Below are 26,030 nucleotides of genomic sequence, written 5' to 3'. Positions count from 1 at the left end.
CGTTTAGCTCCATTAGTTTAAAAATTAGATTATAAACTGTAAATTATCTAGAAATTATTATTTATAATTTTAAAATACTTATCTTGCATAAAAAATAAAATATCATAAAAAGACCATGATTATAAGAGGTCAATTCACTTTAATTTTTAAACTAATGGCTAAACTTGATCTGCTAAGTGTAAAATTTGGTATGTTATGCATTTGTAAGACGGAGACAACACATACGGGTGCCACATCCTCTTGACAATTCACAGAGAATGTCAGCGTACTATGTGTTTCTTCACAAAAAATTTTTTTAAAAATGTTGAGTTATTTTAGAGTAAAATCACTTCTAACAAAAGTTATGGAGAATAACATTTTTCAGTGTATCTCATTTGACATATCTTTTTATCTAAATATTGTCTCTAAACAATTAAATATATTCATTTAGATTTAAAAAATTAAATTTTTTACATTTAAGTTAAATAAAAACTCTAATAATAATAAAATATAAAACCTATACGTCAAACCTTCAATAATATTATCCTCTATAATTTTTAAATAGGTGGTTTTATTCTATGATAACTCAAAAACTATTTATAAAAAAATAAATAATTCTACATGAATGCGTTTTATCTATATTGCGCTTAGGCTTGTGAGAAAAGAAACATAATAATGACATCCTCTTCAATATAATTCATTACTAAATTAAGTACTAAGTTGGGATTTTCATTAATATTTTTATTTATTAATATATAAAATATAATCACATTAATAGGCATTACGAGAATTTCACATATAATTTAACTAATATCAGACATCATTAAAAAGTTAAATATGTAAAAGCCAAAAAAACCTTAAAAGTATAATTACACATACATTAAAAAATTGTATAATCAACTTATATTTTTATCTTAAATATTCACACTAAATATTATATCACTTATCCTACAACAATTTGATATACTCTATTAGATATTCAAATTACTTCTGGTATACAAATTATAGATATCATAAAGTAGATATTTTATCGTAATAATTCAACTTTATTTATAAAATAACATGCTGTTATGCAAAAACAATTTAATAATAGCATGAGACTGGACATTTTTATTTTATTTTTAACTTATTTGTCATTAAAAAATTATTAAGAATACAAAATAATATATTTATTTATATGTAAGGTATATTTTTTGTTTTTATTTTTTTCTACAATCACATACAGATTTTGGAAATTATGTTTTCAGAAATACTGCTTGGGAATGAATAAAGATTTGTAACTAATTCATTATATGAATGCATGATTGAAATTAATTATATATTTATACATACAGTATAACATTATATGAAGGAATTAAAATGTATTGAAGTTATTAAATAAAAAAAAAATAACGAAAACAAATGGAAATTATTTATCGTTGTTCGAAAAAATTGGATACGCGTTTATCATCCAGTTTGTATGCCAATCTATCGCCCTAAAATTATCAATTTCTTTGCAAAATCTAAGGATAGTTTTAAAACCACGTCATAATGTGCAATGCAAGTTGATTTTCATTGGAGAATACAAGACCATTTTCATTGTGTCGTACCAATTCATTTAAGCTGAAACAAATAAACATTTCTTAAGATCTAAAAAAAAATGATTACATTTATTCCTGCAAAACAAGAATTCTATACTAGTACCATCGAGAAAGCGCTACTCGTTGGTGCATCTAAATGACCGAGCTCCGCGTTTTCGTACCCAAATTTCTTCCACTCTACCCTATAGTTAGTGGCCAGAGCTGACGGCGGCTAGCGTATGAGCAGATTTAGTGGTGGGAATGCGCGAGATCGGGTAAGTTGTGGGCGCCGCCCAGTAGCGCTTTCTCAATGGCACGAGTATAGTATATATAAATTATCTATTAAATAATTATTATTAATTACCATTTGAAATCATACGCACAAACAGGTAAACCAACACCGTACATATCAATCACTTTCATAGGCAAGTCCAAACCGCTCGAGGAGACATGTAAGCATACACCAAGATCACCACACGCTGAAATTATTCAATAAATATATTATACAAAAAATAATTTACCTTATTTAAATAATCCTATAATTTTACCTAAAATAAGTGGATAGTCATTATTTTCAAGCCAAGGTGTAATGATTGAAACTTTTTTCCACTTCAATTCTAAGATCATATGTTGATAGTGACACTTTAATGGACCTCGCCCGGTGATAATACAAATTAGTTTTGGGTAGATATCATTACTTTCATCGTATTCTGAAATAATAAATGTAAATTATATTGTGGTAACCTAGTTATCTCTTAAAATAAATAGAGATTCAAACATACACATGGACAAATATTCCTCAACAATTACCCAGAACCACTTCCATAGTACAAGATAAAGTTAAGAATAACAAATTAATTTAACATAGTGATCCATTCAATTCATAAATCAGTAATATATGTAGGTAATTGTGTGTATACTTTGTAGAGCTTTCAATAGAATCGAAAAATCTTCATCTGGGGTCCAGCTAGTACTGGATACAAGTAGACTAGGTCGGTCGGGTTTTAATTGCACCTCTCCAGATTCTGATAGCTCAGTAAAATCATTTAAATTCATTTTTTCAAGTAAATTATGTTTTTCAAATAATGTAATTGTTTTAAACTGTGGTCCTGGGCGATCATACAGGGCCGTTGCTCTAAAATAGGTGCACAACATAGATATTTTGTTGACAATTTCAAAAACAGAAATATTATGACAGTTTAAAAACTTACTCGATATTCCATTTATTATGCAGGTCATCTTTCATTGCTTTGGTAACACATAGATTAAAATCAGCCAGTCTGCCAAAAGTGTGCTCGTAGAATAAGGAGAGTTTTACCAGGGGTGCATTAGAACCCAAAGCTAGGGCAAGTATTGAGTATGCATAATTATGCCAGTCTATTATAAATTTTGCATTGACAAGCACACAGTAAAACCAGCAAACAGTGAGTGTTGGAATCGCAGGTGGATTTTGAAATAGAACAATATTGGATTTGCGTTTCACCAATATGGCCCAAAACAGAGTCAGTGTTTGCCATACAACTTTGAACAGGAATGCTATTGTCCGTGGAACATCTGTAGAATAAAAATAAAACGTACATATCATAGTCATGTGGCTTTAATCAAATATAAGTTACACCAAAAAAAGTCACTATTGTCTAGGCCACAAAAGGAGGAAAGACGTGAAGTGTAAACAACGACGGACTTGGTTAAGTTTAATACATTTTGGTATAAATGCAATTTAGTTATCCTTTTGTCATTTTGAATTTTTATTTTAATTTCTGTAACTTGGCGAGTCAATAACAATAGTGCAATCAGAATTTGGTTCATAGATCATAGAACTTCAACTTTGGCGATCGAAGCCGATAGGCGTAGGAAATGACTAACTGTTATACGGTAACTTAATATATAATGTTATACATAGTCTTGCTGTATATAAATTAGGTTAGATTAACTATAAATTATCGTAGTATTTGTATACTATACGAATAAAACATACCCGGTACCCAATACTACGATAATATATATACGTGCAACAGTACGCTGTGGCTGTGCGCGTTATAATGGTATATCGATGAAATTTAAATGGCTATAATTATAATTCCGAGTGACAAAGTACACAAATTGCACCATAGTTTTCAACAGGATGGCTACATAAGTTATGATAAAAAAAATTCAAAACTGCGGGGGAGAACTTAACTGCATTTGTTTCTCGATTTTTCGCAAAAGATGTTATCCACCATTAAAAATTTATGGTATGACCATACTTGACTGACCGTTTTCGCTCAGAATCATTTTTCTTATACAATTATTGATACATTTATTTATACATTCATATGTAACCTACTGTACAGCAGAGCGACATCCACTTACCCACCTTTTTTTTTTTTACCTATTATTCACCTCTGATTTAACCTCTGAATTTTGTGATTTTACTACATCCAACACATTGTAATAACATTATCAGTAGTTATCAGTGTCATCACTTACGTCAAATTAATTTATTACAGGAGTGAGCTGACATATATTGGTTTTGTTTTGACAACAGCAAGTTTTAAAATTACACTTCATTAAATGTTAAATTAGATTTTGTGTATAGTGAATCTAACCTTAAATTCATTTAAATCAGTCATAAGCTCTATAGTCAAAATAATTTTTAATTTTTTATAGAAAACATTTGTTTGAAAAATAAATTTAATAAATTTCAACTTTTAACACTATTGTGGTGAATACTGAATTATGACCATGCTTATTATAATTTTTTTATATCTGTGTAATAAACAAACACAAGTTTAAACATTTATTTAAATTCAATATTTTTTTACAAATTTAGAACGATAAGTATATTATAAATAGTTATTATATATAGTTTTATTAATAAATACTAATTATAAAAATAATGTTTACAATTTACAATGCATATTTTAAAGTAGCATACATTTTACCATTCTCTAGAACTCTAGCCACAGTTGGTGTTGAATCAGGTAATTCATTAATATAACAGCCAATATTATTTGAAATATTTATTTCTTTAGTATTTTCAATTTCATATGCATGGTAATGTGGATCAAAACCTATGCTTAAAATTGGACTGAGTATAAAATAAGGGTTCCTAGATTTCCCTACAAGCATTATTTCCCCAAAAATACAGCCATCAAGATTTACATCAATAACCATAAGTAAGCCTTTTTTATAATAAACTCCTTTAAATTTAAGCCAAGAAGCATTAAAACAAACTGGGACTAATTCTTAAGGAAACTTGTACAATGGTGCTGGAAACTCAGAATTGACAACAGTCTAAAAATTAAAACAGTCAGGTACATTTTATGTAAAAATATTATTTTAATTGATGGATTTATATTTTATACTCACTTCCACTGAGTTGTACAACATCGAGTTGTTTCAATAAGTCTTTACCGTAGTTATCCTTCACTGAATTTCTACGTAGGCTCAGTAAATTATTTGAAAAATAAGTCCACTTTTTTATAAATGTTGGCCAGTCATGTAAAAGATTCTTAATGCTAAAAATCTTCAAATCCTTAAAAACATAAATCTTGAATAAAGATACTAACTAATTTTGTGCCATGATTTATTATATTTATTTGAAAAATTACCAGAACATATCCTTTTGGGCCACATAAAATAGGCCAGGATTTAAAAATTTCAGACAAATTAAGTTTTGAAATGTCGGAACCATGGATTTCTGTTTTCCTTATATCGTAAGTAAGTTCCCAGTGTTTAATAACTTCTTCAAAGTCAGAAGATGAACCTGTCTGACTCAACCAGACTTAAGCAGCTTCAATTGCATCTATTATAATCAACCTTATTAATAAATAAAAATTTCTAAAAATATTAGAATTACACAATTTATCGATTGTTTTTGGGTTTTTCTTTTTTTTGTTAATCATCTGGTTTAGGTATAGATACAGCTGTGCAGGTATAGTAATAATATTATCATCCGACGACTTTATTCTGGCATTCCGTGTAGATTTATTAACAATTACCCATTATAATTTGATTCCAGCCGTGCCTACGTTTACACTTTCAAGATTATTCTTCAGTTATTCAATCAGGAAATATATCTTTAGACTAGACGTGTATGCGATGACGTGCTTAATAATTTGTGTCTTTGTTGTACTTATGCATTGGTACAAAAAAGACTCATTATTATACATTTGTCATATATATTATATGACGTATTATATACGATTGTACTGTACTGCCATATTATTTTGTATTTATTTTAAAACTGTTGTGACTGTATCGACTTCGTGAAGTCAAAGTTATATATTTGTTCTGTGTAATTGTCATGCTTTTTTTTTTTTATCGTTATTGAAGGTCTTTGATTGCAAAGGTTATTAGCTTAAACGTTTTACAATCTCATCTATTTTACAAATTGTTTTACATTATTTATTATTTTTTTTTTACAATAGTTTTATAAGATCGGCGAAGTTAAAGAAATTCAAAATATCATTTGTGTTTACTTCACTTAGCGCTTCCACCATGTTGGTGGGGGAAGCTTAGGATATGCCGTAATATATCTTACATGGGGCAATGGAGTGTGAGGTGGTCTATTGTCAGTGACACTTCACATTGATGGCAAGTTGGCTGTTATTCTTGGTTAAATAGATGGATTAAATACAGGGACAGGAACCTTGATGATTTTTACAGTTCGGTTCCGAGAAAATTTAAATTAATTTTTCGGTTCATAAAAAAAATAAAAACTAATTACTCTATTTATGTATCTTGTTCTGTAATAATTTCAGATGACGAAATATAATTAATTAATGAATACATGCAGTGACATAGTCATGCTTAAAATGTTATGATATTTGACATTTCGCGGATATTATATATTATTCATCATCTGCTCTACTTTTATTCCACGAGCGTGAACTAATACTATATTTTTGCAAATAATTGAAACAATTTGTAACACTAATTGAAAAATATTCAAAACATTTTTCACGCCAGTAGAAATAAAATTCGCTAATATTTGCAAATAAATTCCCTGTCTAGTATAAAAAATATAAGACAGGGGGGGCCATTTCACGCAGCTCATCTTTAGACTAGATGTGTATGCAATAACGCACTTACTTTGTGTTTTTGTTGTACTTATGCAGTGCCGGATCTAAGTCTCGGGAGGCCAAGGTGCAAATACCAATTGGAGGCCCCCTAAAAAATAAATTGTTCGACATAACACTTATCTATTTATTAAACAAACCAAAACACAAAATTTAAATAGGTAAATTATGAAATTATACAATATTCACTCACTGTTCTTAAACCTATTCTATACCACGCTTAGATATGATGTATTAATCATTAATTTATGCTTCTATGCTAGTATAATATAAATTAAGAATAAATATGAACACAAATATGATAATTGGGTACAATTACTTGAATTGAATTCAAAATTATTCATTAATCCTTTATATTTTTTTAATTCATTGTTTTGGAAATTTTTCTCCACCTTTTAGATGCACCACTTTCAAATTGTCTGTTACAGTGGCGTTCTCAGTAATTTTCCATGGGTCGGATTCTGAATATTTACTAGAATTCAATAGTGGGGGCTCGGCCCCACACCCCCCATCGTCATAATATTTACAAATGTTGTGTTCTTATATATTTTACCATTTTAGTAGTCAGTACCTAGTGAGCTGTATTTGATATATCGAATGAATATCAAAAGTAAAATTAATTAAAATTAATAAAAAAGTAATTCTTCTTTTTAAAATTAATTTTTTATTAACCTATACGTTTTTTATTTGTATACTTGTTATACTTATAATATAAACTTATCTGTACATAGGCCCGCGGCCTGTTATCACAGCCCGCGACGTATCTTTAATATGTTTATTTAAATGACTCCATTTTGAATGTGATGTGTCCCTTTTAGCTAAGTTGATAGTTAATATTTTTATTCAAAATTTCATACAATGGGTGCGATACAATATTGTAAGAAAGTAATATAACAGTAACCCTTATATAGTTTTCGACTATAATATAGTTATTTAATATTTTCTGTGAATATGCAATATAATAACTATTATTATAAATTATTATTTACTAATTAATATATTTCTGATTTTTTTTTTATAACATTTATTTTTACAAAATTGAATTTATTGTAGACCTGTGGCTTAGAAAAAAAATTTACTTACCGTTGCAATAAAATGAATTAACTCGTAATTTACTGAACAATATAAGAAAAAAATTAACTCGTTAATTAACTTGGTTAAAAGTAAAATAATTTTAACATATTAACTTGTTAATGCCCAGCCTTGCTTTTTGGACTACAAATAAAATTGTATTGGTTTTTATAGAAAAAAAAAAACTAAAAAGGTGGTTAAGTGGATGTCGCTCTGCTGTACAGTAGGTTACATGTGGGCCACTGTTAGAGACGTATTTAGGAATCTTACGTCCCAGGTAAGAAAAAAAACGCCCCCCTCCCTACCAGTGTGTAAAAAACACATGATATTGAAACCACTGCATTCTTCGCTCCACTCATAGTCAGCAAGGAATATTAGGTATACATAAAAATAATAATTTACATCGAAGCAAATATTACATAATTATTATAGTTGGTATATTTATTATTAATTCTAAAAAAAACTCAATGTAGGATAATGTACAACATTTTAATGAAGAATATTATAGATATATGTTAAAATTAAAAATGTTTACGTCGTGCTTTTTCATTAGAAAAAGGTATCAATGATATCATCATAATTTAACTGTTGTGTTAAACAAACAATTTAGCTCTTATCTGTTGTTCTAGATCTCAAATAGGACTTTACCTTTTTAATACAGAAAAAGTTCTCTCATTAGAACAATTTGATATAGGGAATGAAAGAAAAATTCTTAATGCAATTTGACCGATTGTATCTAAGACAGTGGTTTGTGTACATGTCAACGGCCATACGAGCCCATGTAATATCTTATCAGTTTCCATTTTGCTTTCATCGATTCTGTCAAATATCGTCGTTAATAGGTATTAGGTACTATATAGCAATAATATTTGTATTTTACTATTATTATTATTATTTTAATTAAACTACTGAGCGACTTCTGTGACTAATGAGTACTGAGTACTACCTAGTACCTAGTATGCAATAGCTATTAGCTAGGTAATTGATTATAAATTCTATAGTAATAAACTGAACGTCACACGATGACTGTTGATATTAATTAATTTTGGGTTTACTGTCATCATTCGTAAATCGTTATAACACATTTTATTATAAATATAATATAGGTACCAAGTATATTTGATGATGATATTATTGTAAATAAAGTAATTTATATATAACCTATTTACGTGGAGCCTTGTTTTAAATTTTCAATCCTAAACTATAAAAGTTTAACATTTTATAAACTTTTACTAACAAAATAATTATTACATTTTGTCAAAATGTGAACTTTAAATGCTTATAAACAAATTGTGCCTATTTATTTTTAAAATGTTTCAAATGTAATTATAACAATATATTAAGAGCCTTGTATTACATTTTCAAGCTTTTTAACAGAACAAATACAATTTTATTGACATTCATAGAAAAAAAAAAAATAAACAAAATTGGAAACCGAAAATGTCCATAAACAGTTCAAAATAAATCCAAATAATATTAATAATTCATTTTTCCATGTATAGAAAATGATAATATAAACAACCAGTAAAAGTTTCAAGCATCTGTGGTCATTGTTTTAGAGTTACACCAAAAACCAAAATCGATTTGGTCAAAAACCGATTTAGTGTGAAAATTCCCGGTTGTCCTTATTTTTTTTTGTCTCGGCGCTTTTTAACACTGATTAGAGTATGGGGATTTGACCTCATAATAATAAACCAATTAGATTCACTTTGCCATCGAAAAAGATACTAAAGTTGAAAATCAAAGCATTATTTCGACTACTTATCGTGTACACGAACAAAAAAAAAAATAAAAAAAAACACATCATTGTAAATTCAATACTTTCATTTATTTTTATTTATTATATTAATTTGATCACTTAATCGAAAATCGTTTTTTTTTTCAAAATTCAATAAAATATATTAGGTAAATACCTAATTTATTCTACCTCGTTTAACTATAAAGAATTAAATGTGCTCCCGTTAGATTTGCTCTACAAAAAAACCACTATAATGTTTGTATATAAAAAATTAAGCTTTTTCTTTATAAAACAGAAAGACAAGATTATCGGGGATAATAATAGGTACGCAAAAAATAAAACTGACAAAAGTACAAAATAACATATCCGAAACCAATAACACTGCACCAAGGCATGTACGTAAATCATAATCCATTTATACTAATCAATTAATAAATATAACCACAGTTATCTTATTAGGTAGTTTGTCCAGCAAGCTACTGGAGTAGCGCGACTGCGAGAGACACTGAGATTAAATAAAACGATTATACGAAAATAGTATACAAACAATAACAAAGATAAATATAGTATTATCTAAATTCCAAACCGTCCAAAAAAATGGTTGTCATTTGTCAGTAACATCTTAAAATAATAATATTTGTTCCGGCACTGTACTTATGCATAAGTACAACAAAGACTCATTGCTGGCAATCGTTTCTGGTTTGGTTCCTAGAAAAACTAAAATTTAGGTTTCGATTTCTTTTCGGTTTTTTATAGAACTAAATAATAACAGGTAGAGGTATAGTAAGAACCATCATCGGACGACCTTGTTCTTGAATTATGTGTATAAACATTAGTTCGTTTACCTTTAAAACAATAACCCATTATAATTCGATTTCAGCTGTATCTACTTCTACACTTTCCAGGTTATTCTTCAATTATTCAATCAGGAAATTATCTTCAGACTTGACGTGTATGCGATGACGCACTTACTTTGTGTCCTTGTTGTATTTATGCATAGGTACAACAAAGACTCATTATTATTAGTGTTTGAAGTATGAAATATTTCACTATATAGTACAACCATACATTTATGAAGGTGATTTATGACAATTATATGTAAATATAAAACTTATTTAAAAATAAAATAAAATAAAATAAAATATAGTAAAATACTGAAATATTTAATTTTTTAAATTTTATGAAATTTAAACACTAATTATTATACACGTATAATATATATTGAATGTATTATATATTTATGTATGGTTGTACTATACTACCATATTATATTGTGTGGGTATTTTAAAACAGTTGTGAGTGTATCGATTTCGTGAAGTCAAAGTTGTATACTTATTTTGTATAATTGTCATGCTTTTTTTTTATTTTTATTGAAGAAGGTTCCGAGTGCAATGTTTATTAGCTTGAAAGTTTTACTTTGGAATGTCTCTGAAACCGTTAAAAATGCATTAGTTATTTCATTCAGAATACGATTGCTGCGTCATTTTGGATTTCTTTAAAGCCTTATAAAAATATGTTACATTGGTATTACCGTCCAAATAGGTATAAACATACGTTTTGTAATTTAATTACTTACCACACATTTAAAATTAATGGGAATTGCAATAATTATTTAAGTGACCTTACGTACAAAACCTAAACAAGATTATGTTTAACTAATTTTTGTTTTAAATTAGTTAGTCTTCAACATTACTAATAAGTAATTTATATTTTAATGCAAAAGGTACGGCATCTGAATTATTATAATACCTACAGCGGTAACAATTTTACTTTTTGATTGGTTTTGTGTAAACAAATTTATTTTTGTAAGCAAATGTTTAAATATTCTAACAAAAGGAGTGTTATTATTATTATTACTATTATAATATAATTGAATTTATTGAATTGCCTATAATTCTTATTTCTTACTTACAAATATAAAACTTTCTGTGTTTAATTGCTAGAATTAAAATTTTTTTTTATTATTGGGACTAGTTAGGTTTTTAATCATGTTTAAAATGTTGTACGTTATAAGTTACAAAATATATTAAAATAATAAACACGCTGAAAATACCTTGAACCTTGAAATTAACATATTATTTTATAATGCACGCTTTAAATCAATAACGTAATTATTTTTTTAATGGGTAAAATTAATCTATTTATTCCGTTTTTTGATGAACTAAATGTCGAGTCATTATATTTATTTAAAATATTATCTACGAGGTCACTATGTATCATTGACAACAAGCATTCTAAACCTATATTATAATTATTTTTTTTAATTTTAGATTCTGAGCGAAGCAATGAATGTATTGATTTTATAATGAAGTGAATAACAAAAGAAAAATTAAGAAAAAACGGGAATTTTTACGCAAAATCTGTTTTTGAAAAAATCGATTTTGGTTTGTGGTGCAACTCTAAAAAAAATGACCGTAGGTACATGACATTTTGACTGAATTTTTATATTAGAATTTTCTATACACCATAACATTTACCAAATATTTTGACTTATTTTGAGCTGTTAACGGACATTTTCAGTTTCCATTTTTTTTAAGGTTTTTTTTTTCTATAAAAAAGGGGGCAGATTGAATTCTAGTAAATGTTCAGAACCCGACCCATAGAAAATTACTGAGAACGCACTGTAACAGACAATTTGAAAGTGGTGCATCTAAAAGGTGGAGAAAAATTTCCAAAACAATGAATTAAAAAAATTTAAAGGATTGATGAATAATTTTGAATTCAATTCAGGTAATTGTTACCGATTATCATATTTGTGTCCTTTCGTTTTAGGAAGATATAGAGAATATACAGCCATTATCATATAAATTATATTTATTCTTAATTTATATTATACTAGAATAGAAGCATACATTAATGATTAATACATCATATTTAAGCGTGGTATAGTATAGGTATGAGAACAGTGAGTGAATGTATAATTTCATAATATACCTATTAAATAATGGTATTTAAATTTTGTGTTTTTAGTTTATTTAATAAATAGATAAGTGTTTTGTCGAACAATTTTTTTTTTTTAAGGGGCCTCCAATTGGTAGTTGCACGCCGGCCTCCCGAGACTTAGATCCGGCACTGCATAAGTACAACAAAAACACAAAGTAAGTGCGTCATTGCATACACGTCTAGTCTGAAGATAATTTCCTGATTAATAACTGAAGAATAATCTGGAAAGTGTAGACGTAGGCACGGCTGGAATCGAATTATAATTGGTTATTGTTTTAAAGGTAAACGAACTAATGTTTATACACATAATTCAAGAACAAGGTCGTCCGATGATAGTTCTTACTATACCTCTACCTGTAAGAAAGACTCAACAAAAATTGATAAATTGTATAGACTTGGCTTATATACACCACACTTGGGATGTGGAGAATATGTAGAATATCTATTAGAACTACTTGCACTAGCACTTATATTATTATTGTTTTTTGCTACATTCAAAGGGGTAATGATGTAATCTTCATTTTAATTATGTATACTTCCAGAAATACTATCAGTATATCTTTGATCTTCAAAAAACTGCTATAAGTTTAAGAAGAGGTTTGAGACAAATAAATTAAAATAACTAATTGAACAAATTAAACCAGTATTTAAATTCATAATGTCTTGTATTATATAGGTACTTACCTCAATATATTGTATGTTTTCGTTATCGGCCTGGTCCATAATTTATAAGTAAATTAGTTTGTAGATAAGTATCGAATATTACTTTTTACACTATATTTTTGCACTTTTAAATCAAAATGGTACAAGACACGAGGCCACGATGGAGTTAAAACGAATAAGTAAACTAATGGAAATAACAGATTTTATAAGGTATGGGTAAAATTAATTTAATATTTATTGTTTACAATGTTTAATGTTATTATGCCTTATCATGTGGTAAAATTACACATTGTGAATTGTTAAATCAACACTCCTCGGGTATGCATTCTAGTTACAACATGGATAAAAATAACGTCTCTATAAATCATTGTTTACGTCGATCACCGTCATTCAACCATTATGAGACATTTTTATCATATTTATTTGTATTGTATATTAAAGGCGTTGCAGCCAGTGCGTTTTTAGTACAAAAACGTGTCTTATAGGAAAAACTCTCATGCCTTCAAGAATAGTCGGATTTTGTCAGTTTTTTTTATTTAAAAGAAGAGAACATTTTGCAGGTCGATTCGCCTGATTTTCAAAATTATAATTATAGAAATCAAAATATTCATTTGAATATTGCACGAAATTTTTATTTGTCAAATGTATTTTTCTAGCACTGCTTAAAGTAAAATGAATATTCAGGCATTGATACAACCTGAGAAAATTCTCTTCTTTTAAATAAAAAATAATCAAAATCGAAATGTTTACAGAAGATAAGTGGATAAGTATTATAATAATGGTTGAAATTAAAATATAAAATATAATTTAAACATTTTATAGAATTATGGAAAATTGTAAAAACCGTCATCGACCACCTTAAAAGTTAAGGTTTATCTAATAACGATCTGAAATTAATTTTTTAGCAATATATTATTAGGTATACTAGTAAACTTTACGCATAATGCCTATATATGTAGGTGGTCGCGTAAGCTTTGATAGAAAATCAAGATAATATAGATAAATAATTATATAATTATATTCAACGTATCCCTATGTGCATAAAGGTGATTTCGATATCTCAGGGACTGTATTTTTAAGTCTCAAATGTGACATCGCATAATTACTACTATTTAATTTTACATAGATGATATAAAAAAAAGTGGTTATAATTATATTCTCTGAGATGTCACAAAGTGATTTCTATGCGATTTAAATTTGAAATAACAAATAGAAATTACTATTCGACTACTATGGGTGTTATTGTATGCAGAGTCGTATCGATCTATCAATTAGATATAATGCAATTGTCGAATGTGATGTCCCAGAGATATCTTGACATCTCGTCGTTGTGAGATAATCATCGAAAAAATCTAAAAATAGAAACTATAAAAAAACGACAACCTATTGTGGAGCTCGTTGTGTAATCATCGAGACATCCAAAAATTTAATATAAATAAAAATACATAAATATAATTACATCTTATTGTAACTCCATAAAATTATTGTATTATGGATCAAGATCGCATTCCATCTTGCTTAATTAAATAATTTTATATTAACAATAATAATCATATTTCTTCAAAATTAATTGACTTGGACTGTTTGAAAAATAAATGTTTATATATACCAACACTCAACAGGTAGCCAATCCATTGCTATCGCTCTACTCCATGAATAATAAAAAAAGATATGAGTACCTGCCTTATATCTATAATTACCTAACTTACTATTCTTATGTCAGCTCTTAAGGTATACCTACTAAGGTATACTAAATAATAAATAATCTGTTTCCTTAATGCTAATAATAATTAATCATTTCTGTACCTAATTTAAAGTTTTCCTAACCTAAACTAAATATTAATAAAGAATTTAATTTTTTAAAAAATTGAAATTAATAATTGTTATTGTATGAACTTGCATACATTTAGTTTGATAAGTGATAACCATATTATTATAACTACATAACAAACTAACAAATAAAGTTGATTGGATTAATTACTTACTGTATGTTGCTTGGTAATAATTAGTACTTAGTAGGTGGGTGGCATATAAGTTTTATACCTACCTACCTACTTTTTTCAACAATGTATAAACTTTAAGTCTATAAATCATAAGTATACCACGTTCCAAACACCTGACTATTACCTAATACCTATACGAGTTATACACTATGTTATTTCTATTGAGGTATCTTGATAGCGTGTCCCTGTAGGTGAGGCGTAGATAATTTAAGTTAGGGGTGTAGGGTTCCATCCCGACTCAGGTCATCGGTGTAATTTGATAAGATTTAAATATTTTATTCCTATTTTTCCGGACTCCACTTTGTGTACTCTCAGTGAAGTCAGTGCGCTGAAGTAGGGAAGTCTCGTGTTACTCTATAGGATTGCTATGAAAGTTACAATGTGATAAAACATAGAACATTTTTTTGCGACATCGCATTCAGTAACTTCACAGGTAGGGATATTAACGGTGCCTACAACATCTCCACGATACTTATAGGTACTAATATTAAACTTGACATTTCACAAAACAACTGCTATATTACATCTCTGAGAATCTTTTTTGCAATACCTATTGTAATATAAACGCAGCATATTATAATCAGGGGTGATTTAGGGTTTATTTTTAGAATATTTTGTTGTGAATTTTTCCGACTTTCCAACTTTGATTATATTTTTGAGGTTTCCATTCAAAGCCACACTTAGATGGTCGTTGTCAGATAATGAGTAAGATATGGCCTAGTCATTGGATTCTTTGACCTTTGTTGAAATTAGTTACCAGTGCCATGAGCTCTATGCCACATATTTTTTTCCCATATCTTGTTTTCGAATGTTCTTTGCGTACTCTCCGTTATCGCAGTTGTCGTTCAAGCTTCACAACCGTAAGTCAATGTGGGTCTCATGATGACACATATAATATAATTTTAAATATTCTCGATAGCATTTTGGAGTTAAAAAATTACATTAGTGCACATAAAACGTATTTTCCGTTTGAGGTATATTTCTATGTAATATTATAATATATTCACTATAAAACAGTCGTGATACTAAAAACTACGTGAACTCAATGTGGTAATCTTATTTTGTATAATTTATATACTTACTAGGGAGTAATAGTCGCTAATATTACTACCTATATCGTATACAATTAAGTATTTTTTATCGATAATATGGTCAATATGGATCGTTCATTACCCACGTTTTGTTTCTTTATTAATTATTAGTATTATGGTGACGCCATCGGTTAGGTTAGGTTAGGTTAGGCCATCGGTTATTGTGTTTTTTGTCTGTAATCGTGGTTATTATGTAAACTACTCATATAATACCTATAGGTTTACAAAATGTATCGATTGTTGTTTGGTTATTTTTTTCTTGTTAACCACCGGAATTCGTCAGTATGACGGATACAGTTTAGTAATAATTATCATCACTTGACTTTATTCTCACATTACGTGTATTATTTTATTCACTTTTAAGACGATAGACCTCCATTATTCAATTCCAGCAACACCTACGTCGACACTTTCCAGATTATTCTTCTGTTATTCCATTAGGACATTATCCTTAGATATGTCGTCTAAACATGCATGCGGTCCTTTTATGTAGGAACCTACTTATGTATATAATATGTGCAATGCACGGTCGTACTATACAACTAGTTATATTATAATATATGCCGGCTGGCACTTCGTTCACCGTTAAATGTACCAATTCTATATGACTCAAACTTTGTTCAATTCGTTATTTAATATTCGGTGTATGGTGTATGGTGTTTAAAATTTATCTTAACTTTTCTGTTGCCCGGAATAAAAATTCTAATTCGCTGCAGTATATTATCAGGGAGGCAATCTACCTGCGGTAGATCGTGGACCCCGTGTTGTTTGTACGTAAGTGTATGATTTAACTCTAAAGTATCAAAATTGTACCAAGTTTGTCATTTTTACTTAATTCCACCTACGGAGGATTAATATGATTAATTAATACAAAAGCCTAAAGCATCCGTACTAAAATCCGATGAATAAAAAAAAACATATTTAACACTTTTTAAATTAGCCTATCTTCTTCCCAGAGGTCTAATCTACACACAAACATTCATTTTTATCTATATCTATAATCTATACTAATATATAAAATGATAGCGTTTGTTTGTATGTTCGGGATAAACTCCGAAACTACTGAACCGATTTCAAAAACTCTTTCACCAATACAAAGCCACAATCTTTGTGAGTGTCATAGGCTAATTTAATAAGGGAAGTGATCACCTCCGATAGATGCTCAAACAGGAATTTTGAGATTTACGATAGAAATTTTAATGGTTGCTATGGGTTATATATAGAGAGAAAAATAATTGTACAGACGTTGTTGTTGTTTTTGGCCATGTCACCAGGTGTGCACTATTTTTTTTTTTTTATTTATTGGGTAACCCGCGGCAACATAGGCCATTGGGTGTGTGTGCACTATTATGAGGCCATAACTCCGGAACCACTTATCCCACAGCGTACATTTTATATATATAGATGTATTATATACGGTTGTACTATACTGCCATATTATTTTGTATTTATTTTAAAAACAGTTGTGACTGTATCGACTTCGTGAAGTCAAAGTCGTAAACTTGTTTTGTTTAATTGTCATGCTTTTTTTTTTTATCGTGATTAAAGGTCTTTGATTACAAAGGTTATTAGCTTAAACGTTTAATATTCTCATTTATTTTACAAATTGTTTTACATTATTTATGAGATTTAAGAGGTATATTATACAATCTTTTTTTATTTTTAATCGTTTTTTTTTTACAATAGGTTTCTCATAAACTTCGTGAAGTCAAAGTTATATATTTGTTCTGTGTAATTGTCATGCTTTTTTTTTTTTATCGTTATTGAAGGTCTTTGATTGCAAAGGTTATTAGCTTAAACGTTTTACAATCTCATCTATTTTACAAATTGTTTTACATTATTTATTATTTTTTTTTTACAATAGTTTTATAAGATCGGCGAAGTTAAAGAAATTCAAAATATCATTTGTGTTGACTTCACTTAGCGCTTTCTCCGTGTTTGTGGGGGAAGCCCTAAGCTTGTGTCATTATTTATCCTACACGGGGCAGTAGAGTTTGAGGTGTTCTATTGTCAGTGATACTTCACATTGATGGCAAGTTGGCTGTTAATCTCGGTAAAATAGATGGGTTAAATACAGGGACTGGAACCTTGATGATTTTTACAGAATGGTTCCTAGAAAAACTAAAATTTATTTTTCAGTTTCTTTTCGGTTCTTAAAAAACAAAAACTAATTAATCTATCTATGTATCTCATTCTGTAAAAGATTATTCAGAGGACGAAAATATATAATGGTCAATACTATGGTTGAATAATAGTGGCCCAAGTTGAACTAAAAAGGTAAAACGTAAATTACAGAAATGCATGCAGGATTATAATAATTAATAATATAGAGTACCTTCAAAGGCCAAACATGAGGCAGTTTTTAAATTATATTGTAAACAACTTTAAGATTAATTAACCTATACATATTATTTTAAATTTAAAATTTTTTTTTTTTTTTAGTTAAGTTTTGAGTTATTGATTTCTGTTGCATTTTGACCATACAAATTATTCCTTCCAATGTTTTTTTTTTATTTTACTGCTTAATGAATTTCAACAACATGGGGCATTCATGTTTTTCTTATGAACAACTTCTTACTCTATTACTCAAAATAACTGGGAGGGCACTAAGTTAAATTTTTAAAAATACCTACTAGACTATTTAGTATATAATATCAACATATTATAATAAAAAAAAAATAAAAAAAAGTCTTGATGACCAATTAAATAATTATTATGTAAATAACATTAAAAATACAAATAACAATAATACATTCTTGTTATGTATTAAATAATAAGTAGGTAACTTTTTTGTTTACCAATTAAATAAGTAGGTAGGTATTAGAATATGTAAACAACATAGAGTAGTCAATTCAACACACACCCGAACATACAACAGAATATTAATTGTATCACATTAATTAATTGATAAGAGATTTTTATGATGGTAAAACTAAAAGATAATATTTTTGGCCCAAGTTGACCTCGAGTTGGCCCGTTTGACGGTGGTAAATATTACACACATTCAAACATTATTTTTTAGTACTCATCAATTTGTACATAAAACATCTCCTTCTATGAGTATTAGTGTAAGTTTTCGAATTTGACCAAATAAATAGATATTAAACATAAAATTAATTAATAACAATTAATAGTTACGTTTAAAATTTGATGCTGCGACACTACCCACTAAAATGATTTTAAATGTTGTTAACAACACGTGATTTGTTTCACATTAATTAATTGACAAGAGACTGTAAATATACTGTAATATTGTGTAGCTAGTAGGTAGGTACATAATATTATTTTAACGGCATAATACCCTCGACAAGCGACTAAATAAGGTAGATAGGTAATAACATATAAGTGATCTTCTCTAGTGCCTCTGGCACCCAATTGAGTACCCACATAGTACATAATATATTATTATGAATTTGGTACATATCATTCCAGTGAAGTATTTTTCCAGCGTTATATTTTCTAATGTAAGGTATATTTATGTTATTTTGTAAGGTTTTTTTATTACCTACATTCCCGTATAATATTTTACTGTGTACCTAATAATTTCTGGATTATTACCTAAGTACGCAATACTTTCCCGATTATTTTTATTCCGGTTACATACTTTCCAGATTTATTAATTACTGCGTAATAATTATTGTTCGTTTGTAATTTTTCTCGTGTTAATGTGTAATGTTTTAAATCATAAAATCGTACCTACGCCATACGTGGAGGTGGAAAAAACAAACTTCTAATATTGGGGACCATTTGGTAATTTGTAACTATGAACCGATGAAACGAACAAAAGTATCCGTTACGGATTTATAATAATCCAAGACCGTGATTTTATAGTTATATATAGTTATGTTGTGTCTACCGGTGTTGTTATGACCGTGACCGTTACGTGGTACGGGATGCCGGTAGGACACTACTTTTTACCAAGATCAGAATTTATATATAAAAAAAGGTAAGTAAGCAAAGACGCACGTTGTGTAGATAGTTAGCCTTATATTTTGAACATGAACAATAAAATATAATAATTCGGGGAAACAAAAATAAAAAAACAGTGAATTGTAATTCTCTACCTTCAACCATAGAACATTATGAAACTTTAATATTCTAAGCTTTAATACAAGCTTGTCTTATACCTTTATAGAAGGTAGATAATTAATTGTTTATAATATAATAAGAACTTATACACTAAAAAATTAATATCTGAAAAAAAATACTTACAATAACATTGAATAAATATCTTAAAATATATACTATCCGTGATCCGTCTATCCATTATACATTCATATCGTACAAAATTAAAAAATAAAAAACAAAAAAAATTGAATTTAATATTATATTTATATTTTATAATACTTTTGTCGCACCATTATCAACAAGAATGATGTTGTAAGCTTGGCGGTAAGACAAGGAGTTACGAACAATTTCAAGGCCATGAACAATTCTGGACTCATTAACATTGGACGCCCGAGAGTGTCGCTTCTATAATATTCTATGGTGTCACTTCTATAATATCATAATATTCTGTGGTTATATAGTTCCGCTTATCGCTAGTCGGTTGTCTTATGTTTTTGTATTTTTCGGGATAGAATATTATTTTTTTTCATTTTTACCGTGTGTCTGGCTAAATAATAAAAAGGTTATTTTCAAACATTAATTTTTAATATTATAAATAATATCTCATCAAATTTGTGACTGTGAAATCAAAAAGCTATGTTTTTCTTGGTTTTGTTCGTGTGCTTTGTACAGTACTCGGCGAGATTGCAGTAGACATATTATATTATATGTATTATACTTTAAGCATACTATACCTTTGAAAAATACGACACGCGATACCTAACCACTCTACTATTCTATGGGAATTAATTACCACGAGAAAACTTACTCCTCGAAACAAAATCATCGGTCTATAGGAGACAGGAATACAGTGTGTCGTATACATTCCAAAACTGAGTGATCGAGGCCACGTCCATTGATCGAATTCTTTTTTCTGAGTTCCAACTGCATGCAATACAGATAAGTATCTGCTGATAAGGCTAACTTCAATATCTGACTTGTCAAATTGGTCTTGGCGGTTGCACTTTTATATTAATTATTTTTAATTTATTTTTGATAATAATATATAACACTCTACGTTTTGAAAATGCATAAGTGTATAGTGTGGGATAATACATCTAATAACACCAAAGCCAATAGTCCAGTAGTTCTTTACCATGAGTATCAATTGGTTCTAGAAATTTACTAGCTGATTTTTTTATAATATTATTTACGTGGTTCATTATCCTGGTGCGGGATATTGTAAAATATTTTTGAACCTGTTTAGCCTAATAATTTCTACTTTGTGTTTATTTTCCTAATCTGACATTAGCAATTTATTGTTTTCATTGATATTATATGTTATAGAGAATGGTTTAAAGTTTTAGGAATTGATCGTTGTCATGAATGGCAACATATAATATGTAGTGATCATTTTTTAAAAGAAAACTATAAGCCAGGAAAAAGGTGATTTTTATTATATAATGCTATTCCCCAACCTTATGATCGAAATGGATTTCCTTCTAAGTAACATTTCTTGATCACTATAATTAAATTTTTCATCTTCAATAGTATTTTTATTTTTATATATTTATGCTACTCAAAGTAATGATGTTGAAACTGGAAATAATGTTATTTTACCAATGGAACAAAATATTATAAGGTGAGTTAATGAAAATTGTATTTCACTAGTTTTGTTTTTACATTTATTTAAAAATCTAGAAAATAGGCTTATTGTGATGAAAGTGATTACATAGAATCTGAATTTTACAAAGAGGAACATATTGAAAATGCTTTTGTAAATAATTTTAAATCACCAGGACGGTCTTCTAGACTGACTAAAATCAATGAGGATAATGTGTCGGTCAGTAAATAAGTATTGATATTTTTAATAAACATGGTCAATACAGTCTGATATCTTTATACTTTTTATGATTTTCCATGCTTTCCTTGTTGAATATGAAGGGCCTTGGTCTTCAACGTCCTGGTATCTCTTCTTTAGTAATTTTTAGTGCTTCTAATTAGACATCAGTAATATTTTTGTCCACTTATATTTATAAAAGAGTTAGTAGTTTGACCACCAATGTGTGTACTCTTTTTGGAAAACTCTCGGGATATAATTCTAGTGTATTGTTTGGAAATATCTACTATAAATAATCGGAGATTTGTGTGATTGTAAAATTTAAAATCAGAATGGTCAACTAATAACGCCCAAACAAAGCCATGTGTATATTTACTATAAGGAAATAATCATCTTGTAAGCTGTTAATTGTATCATAATATAAGAATAAATATGTACACACAACTTGTTTTGCATCATAGGTATACTGTACGGCCAAAGAGGTACTGAGAATTATTGATTGTAAAATATCAATAATTATTCTTAGCTAACACCTGAACAACAGTTGGGAAAGGTTAGCTGGGTTATCAAGTATTCTATAGTAGCGAGTAACATTCTGATTCTATGTTATTCACAACCAGTACTATGTAGTTCATTATTTTGGTTACAAAGACATAGAGGGATATATACCCTCTAGTTTCTACAAAAAATAGTCTTTAGACTATCCTAAATATATAGACTCCATACAAACCAAACTATTGAATGTTATATCACTAAAATATATATTTAGCTCATATTATATTTTAATTTGTACTTTATAATTGGCAACCTACCTATTCCCAATATAAATATATTTTTTTTAATATGAATAATTTGTTTAAATTTTAAAGGACAATACTTTAGGATCTGTATTACGATGTTCCGTTAAAAACTGCTTTAACAGGCATTCAGAGAATCTTAGTCTCTTTGTCTATCGTTTTCACGTCTTCACGCTAAGAAAAAAGTGGATAGAAAAATGTTGAATAAAAAAAGATTCTACTAAAATAGTAAAACGTGGTACAAGAGTTAGTAGTACTTATATTGAATTACAATGTTTCATGGATACTGCATTAAAAAACAGATTAAAACCAGGCGCAGTTCTATCATTATTTCTAGATTATGGTAAGAAAAAATTAATTATTTGTTATTTTATTTTGTATTAACTTTTTAATTATTGATTAGCATTCTATTATTATAGTTGAAGTAATGTGGTATCACCCGTATTAGACAATACGCGGTAAACCAACTATCCGCCTTACCCTCGTATTCTCTAGTTAATGACACTGTCTAAAGTTAATTAGAATGGCACTGTTAAGTCGTTGAGGTACGATGGTATGCGCTTGTCAATTCTTAGTTCGTTCCTATCTAGTTGAAATGACTCAAAGATTACATATACCTTGGCACTATTCAGTTTAATAATATTTCATTGACACATAGTACGTATATCCCGGCGCTGTTCCTATAAAAGGTAAGAACGTAAGAATGACTAAAATAATGTTTAACTCGGGTTTTCAGGTCGGAAACACTTTTATTGTATTAAAACAAACATAAATAAAACACTTAACAAATTCAGATCGCCTAGCCCGTACTACGATCGGCGTTTCACACGCACGTCGTAGCTACGTCCTCGCCGAATCACTCGGCGACATCGGGGCCGTGCCTGCGCGTACGGCGGTGTTATATAGAAAATATTATTGTCGCCTCAGCACATTATTGCTTCGCTGGCCTGACCTATGTCAATAATTTACAATTTAAAATATTCCCACCTATATTACATATATATTGAATAATATTATTTTGACGACTGTCTGCAATATACGACAGTAAATACAAGGTTTTATTCATTTATTTATTTTGCTATATAATGTAATAACAAAAAGAAAAAATGAACAATATAATAAACTTTTTAAGATTTAATATAAGAAAGAAGATCGAATAAAGCAAATCCATGCAGTAAAAACACTAGTTCATAACCACAATTCCCTTTTCTTTTTGTTGGATAAACATGCTTAAAATAGTTATTGTTCCTCTTAAATCAGTTAATCCAAGATAATGATTTGGGAATGTCCTTTTAAATAATCTTTCTCTGATGTCATATTTCTTTTTTATAATAAAATTGTATTTGAAATCTATATAATAATTTAAAATTTAAATTCATTTTTTCAATACATTAGCACCTGATGCTTCGCCAGTGTCAATTAATGAGGTGTGTATTGAGTACATGTGAAGATCAATTCATAAGTCCAATAGATAATGAAGCTGCTGAACAGTCGTCGTCAGAAAAAAAAGAATGTACAAGGTAATATGTAAAAATTCTTAGCACATAGTCATAAAGTGAGTATGCATACGGGCCTTAATTTTATTTTGTCAATTAGCTATTAAAGGTCTGAATATAATATTAAACCTATCTAATCTACCAACTAAAATATATCTATCTACAAAATTATTTTATCAAGAAATGTAACAGAAATATTAGTATTATGATAGTATAATTCTATAAATGTAAGACATTATATACTCAACAGTCAATTTTAAACAAATTTTTATATAGCAATCTTCTTATTTTGTTGTTCTTCGAAAACTATTAACCGTAGGTACTAGAATTTTTCATCAAATGTTTATTTAATAATTTCTATACTTGAAACAGTGGTTGATTAAAATCATCCATATTTCTGAAGTTTAAATTTATATTTTAAACAGGATCTAATTAGAATTAAGTTTGAGTAGTTACTTTATAGAAACTAATTGATAATAGAAAACTAGGTATGTGGCACAAAAATATCAATGTGCAACAGACAAATAAAAAATAAAACTGTGCGTTACATAACTAAAATAAATTTTAACTTATAATTTAAATCCAACATTGAAATCAAATACTGAAAATATAATAACCTTTCAGATAATACAGCTTAAACTTCCATGAGAATTGAAGATTTTACATTGGATATACACGGTTTTATATTTGAAATGTCCAAGGAAGTTGTACTTCATAGACTAATAGTTTATATTGGAAGAGTGAACATCTTCATACACAAAACGCAACAGGGTTTTATCAACAAGACACTAATAATGTATCTGTGAAGAAAGTTAATTTTTATAATAATCTTGTGCCAACTTTACAAATATATGGCAAGAAATACGAACATAAAACGGCTATTACAATAAAGAAAGAGTCATGTGATCTTTTAGAAAAATTCATAGTATTGAAAAATGTTATGTTAAGGGTGGATTTGTCTTTCAACAATGTATAGAATATTTTGAAAATTGTTTACTTAATATGTTTACTGGCTGTCAAGGGTTGGTAAAAGATCGAGATTTGCAAAGAATTTTCAGATTGAGTTTACTGGAGGATCTTAATTCCTAAAATAAGACACTTGTTCTTTGAAAAACTATTAAGGTTTTTAAAATATATTTTGTAAAATATTATACCATATAGGTACACGGTAATTCACCAAGCATACTAACCCCGTTTTTTCTTTGCCGATGCAGTTAATCGAAATAGCATTTTTTGAATCATTAAATATATTAATATATTATAAACTTAAATGTTATTAGGGTAACCTCGTCATTAACAACAATAATAATATAACTATTTACTTTACACGTTTGTATACGCGCCACTTCCAATTTTTATTTTATCAGAGGCTAAAATGTATATAGGATTCAAGACCAACACCATATTATAAGCCCGAGGGTAGTTTACTGTTCAATGTTGATATAGGTATTGTTCCACAAGATCACATTTAAAAATTTCAGTAAAAATTTTAAATAAATAAATATGAACACTAATTCCTTTCCATTGGAAATCAAAAAAATCTAAAAAATATTATATAAATCATTCATAGTAGTCAGTTTTACATTATTAATGAGAGGCTAACATTTGGACTAGCTTATAGTCTGTTAATTGTTATATAATATCAAATATTGTACCAAGTATAATAAAATATGGATTTGCATATCAATATAATTGATTTATAAACACCACATAGGTATATTGAATAGATTTGGAACTGAA

The 26,030-nt window shown here is 28.3% G+C and overlaps 1 protein-coding gene and 1 pseudogene across 1 annotated transcript; one reads left to right on the top strand and one right to left on the bottom strand.

Moving 5' to 3' along the window:
- Positions 1-1,387: 1,387 nt before the first annotated feature.
- Positions 1,388-6,022, bottom strand: LOC132937264 (chitobiosyldiphosphodolichol beta-mannosyltransferase-like). Its single transcript, XM_061004109.1, is given in 8 exon segments — positions 1,388-1,484; positions 1,486-1,581; positions 1,903-2,017; positions 2,087-2,248; positions 2,459-2,673; positions 2,750-3,092; positions 4,890-5,055; positions 6,002-6,022. Coding segments are annotated over 8 exon segments (1,215 nt in total).
- Positions 6,023-19,976: 13,954 nt separating this feature from the next.
- LOC132937259 (uncharacterized) lies at positions 19,977-25,379 on the top strand (annotated as a pseudogene).
- Positions 25,380-26,030: the final 651 nt, after the last annotated feature.

This window comes from Metopolophium dirhodum, chromosome 1, assembly GCF_019925205.1.
Source record: "Metopolophium dirhodum isolate CAU chromosome 1, ASM1992520v1, whole genome shotgun sequence".
Lineage (NCBI taxonomy): Eukaryota > Metazoa > Arthropoda > Insecta > Hemiptera > Aphididae > Metopolophium > Metopolophium dirhodum.
The sequence above is the reverse complement of the archived record's forward strand: the minus strand, read 5'-3'. Positions and strand labels throughout refer to the sequence as shown.